This window comes from Passer domesticus, chromosome 2 (genome assembly GCF_036417665.1).
Source record: "Passer domesticus isolate bPasDom1 chromosome 2, bPasDom1.hap1, whole genome shotgun sequence".
Taxonomy (NCBI): Eukaryota; Metazoa; Chordata; class Aves; order Passeriformes; family Passeridae; genus Passer; species Passer domesticus.
The window spans coordinates 101,286,872-101,303,253 of record NC_087475.1 but is presented as its reverse complement, the minus strand read 5'-3'; the positions used below and the strand labels follow the sequence as shown (position 1 = coordinate 101,303,253).

Sequence of the window (16,382 nt, the reverse complement as noted above, 5' to 3'; positions counted from 1 at the left end):
AAAAAATTCCTCTGGAGCAGGTCAAGTCTATGCTGAAAGGGGCTTTAGAAGTTTTTAGAAGACAGTTTAGGTCATACAGTTAATTCAGAATTAAGATCATGATGTAGCTGACCAAGAAAAATACTGTATTGTTTTTATTGTTCTGCACAAATCAGACTACTTGCCCATGTTTTGGCCTGGAGACTATAATCATTAAAGTGTAGTGATTTGTTTGTAAACAGACTTAACACACAGCCTAGAAAACAAAACTTAAAAGTAGATGTTCCTCAACAGTCAGCTTCTAAATGGGGGAGCTTTACATAAAGACATTTGCACATCAATAAAAAAGCCCTGAGAGTAATTTCTCTCCCTTTCTGAGAGCACAGCACATTATCTCTGGTTGGTACATCCTGTTGATTTTTAACCACCTCTGTTCTGCCTCACCAGCTTCCTGCCTTTACCCATCCAGAGCAATCAGAGTGCTGGGAGCCTCCAAGGCACACCAGGACCATGAAGGCACTAAACCTGATTCTCACCTGTTTGAACTTTATCCTCTTTTCCCCTTCTGGGAACAAGCCTAAACAAGGTCATGCCCAAAGTCATCTGAAACTGAATTGCTGCAAGGCAAGCTCTGCTGATGGGAAGTGGCTTTCAGCAGTTTTTCAGGCCAGAAAGGACCAGCACACCTGCTTGACAAAGGCTGCTGCAGAGAATAGCTGCTGGGAAAAGGCACCTCTTTCTAACCTGAAGTGAGGCCAGGGCAAGTCTAAGATCAGTGTCTCCAGTCCCTGACTGAGAAGAATGAGGCTGTTCACAATATGGCAAACATCATTCAGTTTCTTTCCTCTCAATAAAATAAGCCAGCTCAGTTTTCCCTTGAAATTCATTTTATTAGACTCCATGTCCCCAAGGCAACCAAGCCTCTAAATCCTTGATATTTCCTCCTCTCCAGCATTCAACAGCTCTGTCCATGGAGAAGAGGCTTAACACTTGCCTGCCAGTTTCTTCTCTTTTCAATCTCTTTTTTCCCCTGGCTCCTCAGGCTAGCCTGGTCTCCCACGTTTAAGATCTTGGGTTCATGGCGCACCTTTCAAACTTTTTTTCCCCCAAGGTAAAGTTTAAATCACAAAACAGATATTAGGCAATAAGGAAGTAGATGAGCTATTAAAGGCTATGACTTAGAGGGTTTAGATTGCAGCTACCTCTGTCCACTTCCCCTTAGCACATTCTGTGGAAGTTCTACATTCCCTCCCTACAAGCTGGTGAGTGCTTGTAGGAGGGTAGCACAGTAACACTGTGACAAGGTTCATTACTCTCTGCTCAAGCCACCTACATGGCAAGCCAAGGTCTGGAGAAAAGGGGAGCATCCTCCATGACCCAGCTATCATCCCACTCAGAGAAGAAGCAATGGACAGAGCCCAGAGGAGTTAGGCAGAGCTTTGGAATGTGATCCAGCTGATGAGCTGTTGATCTGCAATGAGAGCTATGCTTCCTCACAAAGAAAAAACACAGGAATGGATTATGTTTAGTCACAGGACATAGAAGAGAACAAGTAAGAGCATGAGATTCTTCAAAGATGAAGAATAAATCCCAATTGTGAGGTCAACCAAGCCTGTGATGGAAGGATTGAGACACAAATGGTAGAGACAGAACTGAAGAGTTTGCAAACTTCCCAGTTCCAGTTCTCTAAGAGGGAACTCCTGCAGCTCTGCAAGGAGCACCAGATCTGCACACCTCTCGTGGTTTTCACTGCCACACAATACAACACACATATAAATCTTACCTAAACTCTAATAACTGTAGCAAATTGTTATTGAATATTACTACTGCTAACCCAAGGCAGAGTCTAGCTCCTACTTAGCTATTTTCTAATGCCGTTGAGACCTGGGCCATGCAGTTTCTTCTACATCTAATAGAAAAACAGAGCTCTATCCACTGATAGAGCACAGGAATGAAGCAAAGACAAGTGGTGCCTGAAAACTACACTGCCCTCTTCACAGACAATTTGAGGAACAGTTCACTGCTGCAGCAGTAATTTCCTCTTTTACTAGACCCAGATCTTTTCTCTTTTGGGATTAAACAGTCCAATACTCTTACAACCTTTTGATAATCTCTGGAGAGAAGGGCTATGCAAGAGATGTGTCTTTGTTTACACAAATCTGCTAGCTGCACATGGCAAGAGGAAGCAAAATAACTCACAGCTGGACTGACAGAGAAGAGATTGAGCATGGTGAGGACCAAGATAAACAGGCAGGGCAGTCTCTGAATCTTGCAACTAGCGTCAATCAGGTGATTCTTATCTCATTTCATTTGGGGTTGCATCAATATCTGCTTAGCCCTGAAGTACAAATTGCCCTACCAAGCAGATATTAGGTCATCTTTTCTCACATATGTCTTTGACAGTGTGAGAGTGATGGCCTCCATTTCATTCTGTGTACAAAACAGGGAAAATACTCATTTATCTTAAAGAAGTAGTATAGGGAATGGAGAACCAATGCATAGAGAGCAAACAGATAATCTGATACTAGACCTGGCACAAGCAGGCAGCTTTACTGGCCATGGGGACATGTGGCTGGTTTGGGCTGGGTTTGTGGAGGAGGAGAAGGGGAAGGCATTCACCATGCCTGGTAAGCTTTGCTGCATGAGGTGGAGAGCTACACATAAGGCCATGCGGAACTGGAATCATGGGTGAGGAATATAGAAGTTGACAACCACATTGAATGCAACCAAATTAGGTGCAAGAAATATGATAACCATGGGAGGGAGCTCTTAATTTATTGCTGTCTCAGACGTGATGAGGGTTTCTACAGTCCTTGGTGAGAAATAGAAGTAGTTTGCAAAGGAGAAGTGAAACAGCATTTAACAGTCTGAAACTACAAAGAATAAAATTAATGCTAACTTGAGGGGGAGAACATTCCCGTGCCCCTTGCCTCCCACTAGCATCATGTACTGCAATGAACACAGGTGAAGAATACAGACTGATGCATTTGTCTAACACGTGGTTTCATACTCACTGTCATTACAACAGAGGAAAAAAACATAGAATGAATAAACCCCAAGGACTCTCTTTTAGAATGTTCAGAGTGGAACATTTTCAAGTGTGGGTATTTGCTACAGCACCTTGTAAGCTCTTTTTCCCTTGCCTCTCTCATTTAAGCCTTCATCTGTACAGTGACTCTCCTGCTATTAGGGGCTCACTGAGAAAATATCTAATACAGAAACCAGCTTATAGAAAAACATTACTTCTTAGTCTGTATCTGTTTGAGGGTACAGCTGCAAGAGCACCAAGCTGCATTTCATTGCAAGGTGGGGATCAAGTGCTGTGATAAGTTTTAAGAAGCTCTAAAATGCTTTGTGGAACAGGATGTGGCCCAAAATTGTCAGATTAAATTCACCAGTGTGAATGAAGACAATGTATCTTACCAGTAGTGTGGTTAGAAAGTGTGACAGTTCTTCATCTTCAGAGATGAAGTAGAAAAGCACCTATTCCAGGGGCCACTGTAATTCTCTTTGAAGAAAGGAAAAAGTATCCTCTCTGGAGGAAAAAAATCCACAGATTTCTTTTGCAAAAATTATTGAATGATCTGTTCCTATCTTCTTCTCTGTGTTTTGGTGGGCAGGAGGGTTTGTTTGGTGGTAGTTGGTTGGTTGGGGGAGGGGTTGGTTTTTTGGTTGGTTGGTTTGTTTTAGGTTTTTTTTTTTTCATTTTGTTTTATCTTTTCTTGGTTAATTGTTTTGCTTAGGGGATTTTTGTTGTTTTGGTGGGGTTTTTTTGTTTGATTGGTTGGTTTGGGGATGTTTTTTTTAATATTTTTTTATCCTTGAAGTTGTAGGGGTTAAAATCATAATTATATGTTAAAATTTGTCATATCTTTTTTAATTTTGTGGTAGGACCTCATGAAGGTTTGGATATTAAAAATGTTTACAAGGATAATTATTGTTTTAAACAAATGCATTTATTAGAAATCAGCTATTTAAGGGGAAAAGAAAGCCACCCAAACAAAGAACAGAAGAAAAATACCTTGAACTCTTTTAGAAAGTTCAAGAAGGTGACATTTTCAAAAAAAAAAAGGAATTTGAAATTATTCATGTGTCCTTTAATTTTTTTTTTATCCACTATATTTAATTTTAATCCAATTTCAATTTATGGTAAACAATAGGCAAAAGTCCCAATGAATTTTTCAAAACCTAGCATCTCAACAGCAAAAAGACTATGGATGGTACCTCCTCTGTGGGGAAAATCCAGCAGAAAAGGGATATTCAATGCAGCAGGTCTGACAGCACAAGTGACCTGGACAGCCAAGTGTGGATGCATGGTTTCCTTTGGCACGTGAAAACATATGCTGAGGAGTTGGAACAATTAATGGGTGGAGGGAAGAAAAGTTAGCAGGTGAAAGACCAGAAGTTGAATCCAGGCTTACTGGTTCTGGTTATTGCTCTGCTCCCTGGAAGTTGGTGCTTTATTGTGATTCTGTATTACACAGCCTGCCCTTCAACAGATATGATGACAGAAGTATTTAATGTGAAAAATAAGAAAAAGTCTGTATACTTGTAAATAACTGTATACACTGTTATGTTTGAAGCATACAGATATCACTGATGTATGTTCTTGTACCTGTAACTCCCTCTTTCCACCAACAATCTTAGCTCTTCAACATATTCCCTGTGATGACTCTCATGGAGCAAAGGAATCCAAATATATGTAGACTGGCCAAGGAGCTCTCTCTAAAGTGTGAGGTACCACTGACAAAACTGTTACCCACTGAGAAACATAAGTAGCTGAACTTCTTCAGTTTTCTGAGAAAAGCTCAGCTTTATCCAGAAACAGCATATTGGTTCTGATCCATTTCCAGTGCTTTAGGCACTGACCATGCATTGTTCAGGTAAAGTTATTTATTTTTCACAAAACCATCTTTTTTCTTCTCCTGAAGACTAACAACACTTATGCAGTTAAGTTTGGTTCCCATCCTTGATCATGCAGATATGGCACACACAAAAAGAAGCACTAAACAAAATCTGCTTTTTCTGATTTGTGTGACAGTTGAGGCAGTGGAAAAAGAAATAACAAAAAATTCCAACAAAACAAGGAAGAAAAAGGATATTCATATCATACAGTTATAGAATGCCCTGTGTTGGAAGGGACTTTATCCAGTCCAACCTCCCCTACTCTGCGGGCAGGGACATCTTTCATTAGACCAGATCACTCAAAGCTCTGTCCAGCTTGGCCTTGTACCTTTCGAGGGATGGGGCATCCACAGCTTCTTTGGGCAACCTGTTCCAGCACCTCACCTCCCTCCGAGTAAATAATTTCTTTCTAATATCTAATCTAAGAGTACCCTTGTCCAGTTTGAAGCCATTGCCCCCTGTCCCACAGCTACATATCATTGTAAAAAGTACCTCTCCAGCTCTCTATAAGCCCCATTCAGGTACTGGAAGGCTGCTAGGAGGTATCCCTACATGGACTGAGAATATTCTACAAAGTTCCAAAGGTATTTGACTCCTGTTTCAGCATGTGCAATATTATGTACCATCACAGAACTGAGCAACACTCACCTCTGTGCTTTTCTGCAGCAATAGATTGCACAAGGTTTAGTTGAATTCCCACAATTGATTTCTCAAACAAAAAAATCTCACAGGACTAGGATTATAAAGATGAGAATATGAATATTGCTTTTGTAGATCTTGGGTGTATGTATAGCTAAAGAAAAACAAGGTCATTGAACTAAACCAAAACAAGATGACACTGAATGAAAGAAAGAGCAAAGATCTCTGGGCCCTTTCAAACCAAATCTTTCCCAGTGTAATTTTACATATCTGAATACTTCCAGTTGAATTACTAAAGAAAGATTTTGATTGATTTGAATTTTGACTATTATTTAAGAGCACATAATACATCAAGAAAAGTTGGCCAGACCAGGGAAAACCTGGCAGGAAAAAGTTGGCAGTGTAGTAGTGGAAACAGATGGTCTACAAGCAAAAACTCTATTATGATTAAGAGAAAGTATTGTTAATAGAGTTACATTTCTAAAGAAGGAGTTCTGCCAAAACCAGAACAAAACAGAGTAGTTATTAAAAATGTGATTGCAGCCATCAATTTAGACAAGAAATCATCTCTCAGCTGAGATGTGAGCACTGAGAATGTGTTTGCTTCTACCCCATTACAATATGAATCAAAATACTAAACACAAACTACTATTTCAGGTAGTTAAGAAATCAGAATGAAAACTACAGAGCAAAAGTGATGAAAATCAAGGGAAGAAAATAATGGGAACATCACAACTGGATGTCACTTGCTGGTAATTCTTCAACCAGTACTCCAAGTGTTAAGAAACAATGTAAAATCAAAATACGTTAGGGTCCCATATATTCCACCTAGCTTGCTGTGTCCTGCATACGACAGATGCACAAATTGCTTCTATTGATAATAGAAAGAGATATTTATCCCCTGGAGTAGACAAAGTCCCTCCTAAAACCAGTTAACTGAGATACAGCCATGTTTAAGCTGAGGTTCTTAAGTCCCCTCTGAAAGTCACTGAATGCCTCATTTAGTCTTCAGAAGTGATTGAGTGACCTGATGGTACAAATTCATCTTCAAGGGACTGCTGAACACCCACTAGAGATAATAATTTCTAGGAGTGCTTAGGAATTTAGTTATTCTTGAAGATCTTGACCTCTCTTTTTAAAAGCTGACTACAGGATGAGAAAATTCAATACGTCAAACGCTTTGCCCTGATACGTAAACTCTTGATACTAGGCAAAACTCTGCTCACTGCATACTTCTTTTCCTTCAGCAGGAATGCTGTCATGAAGCAGTGTACATACCACAATTGTTACAGTAAAAAATTCTTGACCTTGTTACAAATTAAGAAAATTATTAGGTTTAGCAGTTCTCCCTGATTCAGGGTAATCATTACTCAGCAACAACTGAAATATCGTGTGTTATCAACATTATTCTTGTGCTAAATCCAAAACCCAGAACAGTATCACCCAATAAGAAGAAAATTACTCCATCTCAGTCAAAACCAGGATACCCTCATGATTTCTCCAGTCCTTGCACTGACAGCTGTTCACAAGCGCAGGCATCAGGCAGCCTGGTGTTTACCTATTCATACCAAAACTAGCTGGGTTCTTCTATAGAGCTGCAGAGGGCACGTGTTATAAACGGCTACGTAATAGTTGGCTTTCACTAAAATTTGTGTTAATTATAAAACTGTAATTGTTTGTAATTAATTAAGTGTTAAACTGCTTTTCAAGTTTTTGTTTGTGAGCAGTGTAAATGGGGAAGCAAGGCTTTCACAAGATGTAAGCGGGCTTGTGAAAGATGTATATGAAGATATCCTTGCTATTGCAAAATGTATATCCAAAATGGAATAAGTGGAGAGCAGAAGACCATAAAAGGAAGTGTAACAAGTTTAAAGAGGGGTCAGAAGACCATCAGACTGCCCAGAAGACCCTAGACTGCCAGTATCTGCAACTATTGAATTGTGCAAACATCGCAAAAATCTGAAGCAAGATTGTAGTCAACAAGCCCAAAATAAATCTGCAAAATCATCCAAGGAAGTAAAAGTACAGGAACTGTAACAGTATAAAAGACTGCAGACTGAAGAATTGGGTGTGTCTCTGGTCTTGCCATGCACCCAGACTTGTAATAGCAAAATTTGCTTTATGATTATCCTTTCTTATCATTTATTAAAACTCTTAAAAATTTAAGAGGAGCGGACTTCCTTTCTCACAGCATGTGAGAAGATTTCTGCTGTGAGGCTCTGGAAAAAGATGCCAGCTGCGGTGCTGCTTTGTGTGTGGTCTGGAAGTCCAAAACTGGCCTGACAAATATTTGCAGGCTCAAAACCACTGGCTTGTAGCAATGCTGTCCAGTAATTCAGACCACATTCACCTAAATCTGGGTGAAAGAGTTGGCACACTGTGCAAAAAAAAGGCGCTTTTGATAGAGGTATAATTGTAACAAGCTCACAGGCCTTATCAGCAGCATGCTTACATGAAAGTGCAAATAATCTTTTTTGTTGATCTTTTCTACAAATTGTACCTCTCTGATTACCAAGTTGCTTTCTTGGGCCTCATTCTTTGCACTAGAAAGTTCATACCACAAAAAATCCAAACCCAAGCAAAGAAACCCTTTACAAACTCTCATTCCTCTTTGAAACCATCACATTTTAGTTATGCCTGATTGGCAGGAGGTATACTGGATCTGGATCTGTATCCAAAGGTGTGTTCAATCTTGCTTCTTCCAGCACAGTGATATCAGCTTTGGCCATATCAAGTCACAGAGCAAACACAAGCATTCTGACAACATCCACTGCTCATAAGAAATAGCAGTGATACCCCTCCACAGCTACAAGTTAACGTGACAAACCACCCACAGCTGCTTGGAAAGAGCCACGGTGTTCCTGTTTCCATCATCCTTTAGCTCACAGTTCCCCCTTCCAGTGGTTCATTGGTCAGCGAGGTAATTCTCAATGTCACTCTGTGTCTCTGCGGTGCGGCTCCACTAAAGGTCTCAAAATTGAAGTGTGAAATGACAGGAACATTTATTACAGGTTTCCACTACTGCACAAGAGCTCTCACTTTTTGCAGCTTGAAATAAACCCAAGTCACAGTACAGAAGCGAGTGCAACCACAGTGGGTTTGAGCAGGAAAAGCCTTCTCAGAAGGGCTAGTGAAGGACTGGTACGGGACAGGAGGCGGTTCTGTCACCAGAAAAAGTACTGCATACTCAAATTTTCCACTTATAGTCAGACCCTCCAGAACACCATAAAAATGAACACAAGAAGTGCCCACTGAATGACAATATATAAACCCTGAGATAGGGGCCTGACAGTAGACAATTTCTGCTCTGCCTTGACACAGAAGCCACAGCGATGAAGCTCCACACCGCAGCAATCCTGCTCCTCTTCTGGCTTGGTGTCTTCACTGTGCACACAGTCAAAGGTAAGTCTGCAAGTCAAGAGGATGACAAGAATTGCTCCACATTGCACCTGTGGTCTCATGAGCAAAATTAATTGCTGCAGAGAGCTGATTTATAAGATAAAACACGCAAGACATCCAGATGAAATCTGCAAGAAAGGCAGCTTTATGGCGGATTTCATCTGATGTCCTGCTGGTGGTCGGTGTCTCTTTTGATGCAAGGATAGATTCTGTGCCTGAGAGCCCTTATAGGCTTTCTGTGCAATGATTTCCCACTTAAAATCAAAGAATTCTTGAAGGCACAATGTCTTTTAGTCTCACTGATGCCATATACCATGTATTCTAGTCTCATTGATACCATATATACATGTGTACTATAGGTTAACAACATGTCATGAAAAATCTTTCTAGGATAATATGTACATTTTCCTTTATCCGGATATATTATTTTTATATTAATTTTATGGTATTAATTGTTATATGTATTCCTCTAACAATATAGTCTTAATCTTTCTAATATCTACATTTTAAGAAGTTCTCCACAGTTTATAAGTTCCATATTGTTTGTGGAATTGTTTCTAGATAAACCTTTTAGTACGGGCAGGGAAAAAAGGAACAATAACTAAAAAGGGGAGTAATAGATTTATATAATATCTTCTCTCGTTTCACTAATTCATACACTTGAACATCTTCTTTCAAACCAGTTATGAACAATGAGATGAGTCATGTTTATTAGCCATGCTTTAAATAGGTTTGTCTGCAGTGCTGGTTAGGTCAGTAATTTTGGATTAGGCTCCATGGATCGTGGAGAAACATGAACATATTCCCATTACAAACGTCATATCATCACATGTAGATTTCACACAAACCACTGATATGCAAGCTATATGCAAATCCATAAATATGCAGTCAGAAACACAGAGAAAAGGTATCCTCACAAAACCACTCCAAATCCAAACTGTGGCCTGCTAAGCATTCACAGGTCTATGAGGCTACACAGCCTTCATGCCGACCCACTGCCTCTGCAGCTACACCCCACTACATTCTCCTATTTTCATTGGTGACACTGCCCTTCATCCTGGCAACAGTGGCTTCATATCACAGACAATGTCATTGTCCAGGCTGTGTAATTGGCCCAAAGTATCACCAAGTTTGATAAAAGCACAATGACATGGTCTACAAGGGAGAGAAAAAAGGATTAGAAAGAATGGGAAAAAAAACCCAAATACACCTGAAAAATAAGGTAGTTCTAGGTGCAGATCAGTTGGGGTTTATTCCCAGTCTTGAGAAATTTTGCTGCTATTCCCTGCATCCATTCCCTGAAGGTTGTGCAGTAGCAGGAGAAATATTTCCAGGACTTGTAACAATTGCTTGACTGTCTTTGAGCTCTTTTAATGTCACATTTTGAAAACCAGTCTGAGGCAGTAAGAAATGTGTCATGAAACACTAAAAAATCTACATTGTGTTACTCATTACTAAAGTAAGATCAGAAGGGAGATTCCTTCAGGCAAACAAAATCTCAGGAATTAGCAGATCTGCCAGTACCTGTGCAATGGCTATCCCACACCTTCTCCAAAGTTTGTCTTTGCGTTTGTCTCAGCTACTCCAATTATTTCAATGGCAAGACTGTGTGCAGCAGGTTTTACATTTAGCAAGGTGCACCACAACAGCTCTTGGACTTTTCTCAAGCCAGTACCTCTCCAAATTCTTTATAAACAAACCACAGAGTAGAGCAGTGTACTTTTTGTCCCCTGCATGCTTTCCCAAATCTGTCTTCCACGAACAGGAGAAAACCAGGAACTGGCAATGGAGAATAACACTAATGTAAATTCCATTGTATTTAAGTGAGCTCCCATTTTTACTTATCATCATGTAAGATAACAAGTGCCCAGAAAATTTTATACCAATATTGTGATCCTCTTTCTTAATCACCACTACATTTCTCTGAATTGTATCAAAATCTTGGAGGAATGCAAGGATTAAGAAGCACCCCACCGCCCATGAAATCAGAGTTATAGCCAGAGGATATAAGCACTTATTCTACCGGCAGGTATCTCTCCCTTTCTGTTAACAATTTTTGTTAATACTGCTATTGAATGTGAGAGAAGTAGGCTCACTTTCCTTTTGGAAAAAAGGAGGAATTTCTAATCCATATTCAAAAGATATATGGAAATATACCCAATAAAATGCCAGTTCTAAATGTTACCTCCATATGCGTACTTACTTGCAGATGATGTAGACCTAATTATGAATGATGTCAAACTCTTCTATTGCTATGCAGGCAGTGACTCCATAGGGATAGACAACAATTTAGAGATGGTAGGATGCATCACAAAAAATAGCTTAGGCTCTCTGGTATGACTGGTATTGTGGCTGTACATCATGAGACTCTCATGGTCTAACCATCACCAGGAATCTTTTGGAATTCCAAGTTTATTAAGTAATTATGGCTAAATATCAATAAAAGTATTTATTCCCTTTGTAATTTATCTATTTTTCCCATCTAGGGAGCGCTATCAGTCAATCCATGCGCAAATTCAGGTGTGTAGATCTGTCTACAAAGCAGTTGAACATCCGAAATCTTGTGAGCTATGAAAAGCAACAAGTACCAACAGATGCCATCATGTAAGTATCTCATGCACCCTTCAGACTTCCTTATGCAAACACAAAACCATCAAATAGGGAAGGGGCAGCAGAACTCAATTCTGCTGGCCCAACTCACTAAATCTGGTTAGTCCAGGTCACCCTTCCAGTTCCTTCATGCCACATGGCAACTGAGGGAGTGAGGGGCCACAAGCAGGCCTCAGAGAGCTGACAGATGTGTGCTGCTCATAAATAATGTCAGGAAGCTCACTGACCAGCTCACATCTTTGTGCCCAGTGAGTGAGGAAAAATCTCAACAAGGGCAGAGCAGTCAGAGGCCCTGTGCATGAAGTGAGTCAGGGAGAAAGATCACATGAAAGAATATGGAGTAAATCTGAGTCTTGCCAGGAGCTGTGTTTGGTCCTCTGATCTCAGATGCATGCATTTTTATCTCAAGTGGGATCAGCTCCTGGGAGATAAATTCTCATCAAGATTTAGCATAAAGTCCCAGAATAGCAGGTATGCTCAGTTATCTAAAATCAGCATATATGTACATGACCATGTATGCTACATATGTACCTATGCCATGAACAGGGAACTGACATCACTAACTGGTGTTAGTCTTACTAACATTTACAAACTTCAGCACCTGATATTGTTTTACCACATTTTTACTTATGTTCTGAATATAAACCAAGAACAACAGACCTGTATATAGAGACTAGAATTTTATGGCTGCCTGGTTTGCTTTCCTTTTTCCAATAGGTTCATCACTGCAGGAGGTATCAAGATCTGTGTAAGTCCTAATCAGAAATGGGTTCAGGCTGCTATAAAGAGAATAGATGAAAGACGTGCTGCCAAACGCAAATAATCCAAGTATCTAAGACCAACCAGCTGGAATCATCATCAGTGCTGCATGAAACATCGAGGAAAACCTTACTATCTGCTTTTATTTCCTATTTATTAAGTGGCAATAAAATCTTGGAACAAACACAAACTCACCAGAATCTATTCATCTCTGGTTGAATGCCTGGAGACTTCTTCATTTTATGGTTGAACTCCATTAGTCTGTTTATTTTCTGAAATGCTTGCTAATATATATTTACAGCTGAATGTAGATATCATCTCATCCTTGCTGTCCTGATCAGGATGGCATTTAATGGTGAATGACTGGTAGTTTCACGCAGTGTAGTGAGGATGACCACCCACAGGGCTAGGAGAGTGCAGACCTCCATGCTGATGGAGACCAGAACATTCTGCATTGAGTGCTGGTTTTAAGAAGGTGCTGTCTAAGTTAGTCAGTCACTCTTATATAACCTATACAAACTGATTTCATGCTTCAGGCTATTCCCTGATCAGTGCCATATTCAGAAGATGATCCTTGAGTCTTCTATTTTTACACACAGTATTGCACTATTTATTAGCTCAGTTCACAACAGTGTGTGTGAATATTCTCACCTAGGGATGATGTGGAGTAATTCAGTGTAACTAAATGAATGTAACCCTGCTCGGTCTTGCCCTGGGGAAGCCTTATCCTACCAATGCCATCTGTGAAGTTACTTCAGTTTTGCCCTCGTGAAACAAACGTGAAACAATTGGTTTGCTTTTCCCATTGCTTTTCTTTGAATAAGAACAAACCATGGCTGGAATCTGTATTTCACAAACTCATAGGAACTCCCTGCCCTAGAGAACTATGTACATGGAAATATCTTAAAACTGATATATGCTACTAACAGAAGGCTTTGAATTTTAATAAACTTACTATAAACTTGAATCAAATGGCAAGTTTGTTTGCAAGATTATAATGCAGATGGATACTGATGAAACAGGTACCAAGATGACTGCACAAATCTTGGAACTCATAGGCTAGTTGAGCTAGAGCTGACACTATTGCTGACTTATTACTCAGATGGCTTTGGAATGATCTGATTCCAAGCTTTCTACATCATATTTCAGCTCACATTTCAGATCATACCTCTTCAAAAGTTCACATACTTCAGAAATAATGTTCATACCATCCTTGGGTGGTCCCCACGTTACCAGAAGCAGAAATTGAAGAGTTCTCTGCTCAGAGAGAAAAAAGATGGCATTTGAGGACTTTGAGGGGTAGAGAAGAGGTATAGGCAGAGGTGCTTCTGGAATAAAGTTCCACTCATATTACCACATGGATGGAGCCTGCACTGCTGCTAACCTATGGGCTTTTCATCCTACATAACCTCTTAGTTACTCAAAGATACTCATGGAACTACAGCACTTCCAAACTGCACCATACAAATAAGATCACTCTACTCTAAAAGTCAGTCTTTACATTCACTGCTCTGGTCAAAACTTTAGAAAGAATTTGTCTCTCGTGGCTCACATTTTATAAGAGCTCAGTCCTGTGTGGGGCAACAGATTTAGTTTTCACTATCCAGGACAAGTTTTTAATAGTGCTACTGCCAAGGCAGGGAAAAGAATGATGACCATATGTGTTACCCTACAGAACAGACCAAGGCAGGCTATTGAGTCTCTGTTATTGGGAGTTATGCTTCCTTTCTTAAGTTCCCAATAGCAACAAGACTAGGAAAAAATACTTGTTGCGACAAACTTTGCAAGGAGAGCTTTATAGGTAGAATGAAATGTTGACAGTAAGATGTTACTGGAGTATTGCGCTATATAAACTGTTCAATAATTTTGAGTTGCTGATCTCAAGGCCCCAGATCCTCATATTATAGACAACAGAAACACTTCTGCTCCCTTCAACATCACCAGAGTATTTGTAGGCTACAAACCAGGTCCCCTATAAAACCATTTTTATGGTAAACACTTGCAGATAAATAACATCAACTGACAGATCAAATTCATCCAGGACCCAAACTATCTAGCATGCTTTTTGCAGGCAGAATTTTAATGCCTATTCTCATACTTAATAGTATCATATCCTGGGATGAATCTTGCCAAAGCGAATATATTTTTTTTAATTAGGACTATCCCAATATGAGGATATATTAACCATCACATAGCAATTAATACCTTATATCTGTTCATCCTCATCAAAATTCATAGAATGATGTATAAGTTTTAAGAGTGATCATCCTACTTAACAATTAGTCCTTGTTTGTTATACCTTGCAAGATCTATAGAGATCCTTCCACAGTCCTTGACATTTAATTACTATTGGTGATCAGGGCCCTCAGTATCTCTTCCTACTTCAACATTAAACTCCAGGAGCTTCTCTGTCTTTCTCTGATTGTGCCTTAGCTATGGTTTCAGTTGTGTGCTATTTTTGACAACTCTAGCTGTGGATAATCTGGAAGTTTATCTGTAATAGCTCTGTTTCTCCCTAGCACTTTTCCCTAAGTCTTTCCAAAGAAAGAATGGAAAACATGATTAAACTTCCTTTTCATACACACAAATGCAAAAAGAAAATGCAAAATGAAGAGCCAGAGTGGTGCTCTTGTATTTGAGGCAAGTAGGAACCATAGTGTTGGTCTTTCCAACATCTTAGAAAACACCTACAAAACAGCAAAACACACAAAACCCACAAAAAATAGGCTTAGGGCCTAAGGTACATTTGAAGATTTGGGGCTGTGGTTGAATTAATGTTCTTCCAAGTCCTGGCTGCCCAACATCTCTTCTCCAAGTAAGGTAGAGAGCAGTGAACATATGGTCACCGTTTCCCTTCTTGCTCAACCTTTGCTAGACTTCAGCTGATTTTCATTGACTCCTTTTGAAATACCCGTGCACCACTTTGCCACAAAGGAGTTTCCAGATATATGTGGGCAGGCCAGTGGGCATCAATATTTGAAAAAAATCAACTATGCCTTTCCTGTACCACACTGTCTCCATCTCTCTGGGGGTGCCTCCCAGTGAACCCCGGCCAGCCCCGGGTCGGCAGACAATGGGGGGCAGCCCCGAAGCAGCCGGCAGCGGGGAGACACTCTCTGGTTCCCTGAGGGTACTGAGGGCAGCTAGGCTAGTTGCCTTTGCAGCAGAGGAGACACTGGAGACATCGGTAGAGGATAAAGGCCAACTCTCAGCAAGGGGCCAGTCCAAGGTTTATTCGGAGCTCCCAAGGGAGCCCCTCAATTCAGTGTGCGTCTTGCTCAGAGTAAAACAAAAGGATTCTCAAGGTTACATTTAAAGGGGGGGAGGAAACCGAAGGTAGATACATTTACTGACCAATAAAGACCCTCCAGGGATGCAACCTTAAAGATGGACATTTGGGATAGCGTGTAAAATAATACTTGGGGGGCTGACCCCTGGCCTGTCGGACTAATCACTCGACAACTTGGACCGAAAGCTCTAGATAGAAGGGATGGGATGCTGAGTGACTGACAGAGAGCCAGGGCGGGGATTTGGTGATGATCTCAACACAGGAGAATGATTACACAGGTAGAGGAAGGGGGTACAAAAAGGGGTACACTATTTGGGAAAATAAGGGGATACAAAACCAAAACTATTACAAAGTATTACAAAGTACAAAAGCACACTACAACACCACACCAATTAAGTTTCCACAGAGACTTAAGAGATGCACTCTGTTTGGGTCTTTGGCACAGAGGAAAAGGCACCAGAGAGCACAGTGGAGAAACCCTCAGCCTGTGTGAGTATTCACACCTTCCCTCACTTCAGCTGATGTGGACAGGGCAATTACCCACCCCTTTGGGTCCGCTGGCTTTTTGGCACAAAAGCAGTAATTCTTCCTAGGCAATGACTTTATATAGCTGCTTCTGTATTCTTTTCACTATATATTTATAATTAAGGAACCAGAAAGTTAAACGTTTACAATGATCATCAGCTTTCCTGGAAACTGCTAACACATCATTCAATGCCTAGACCCCAGTTAGAGATATTCCTTGATTTTTGGAGTTTCTTGGTTTTGTTTTGGCTTAGTTTTTTACATAACTTCTGACTAC

At 40.3% G+C, this 16,382-nt stretch overlaps 2 protein-coding genes across 9 annotated transcripts in view; one reads left to right on the top strand and one right to left on the bottom strand.

The window, feature by feature from the left end:
- LOC135294584 (uncharacterized) overlaps positions 1-16,382 on the bottom strand; it is a 255,789-nt gene that overhangs the window by 176,603 nt on the left and 62,804 nt on the right. The gene's annotated exons all lie outside the window — the stretch shown is intronic.
- LOC135295569 (lymphotactin-like) lies at positions 7,976-13,173 on the top strand. Its single transcript, XM_064411332.1, has 3 exons — positions 7,976-8,925; positions 11,409-11,526; positions 12,250-13,173. Exons 1-3 carry the CDS (start codon positions 8,856-8,858, stop codon positions 12,353-12,355), a joined length of 294 nt encoding a protein of 97 aa, XP_064267402.1. The 5' UTR covers positions 7,976-8,855; the 3' UTR covers positions 12,356-13,173.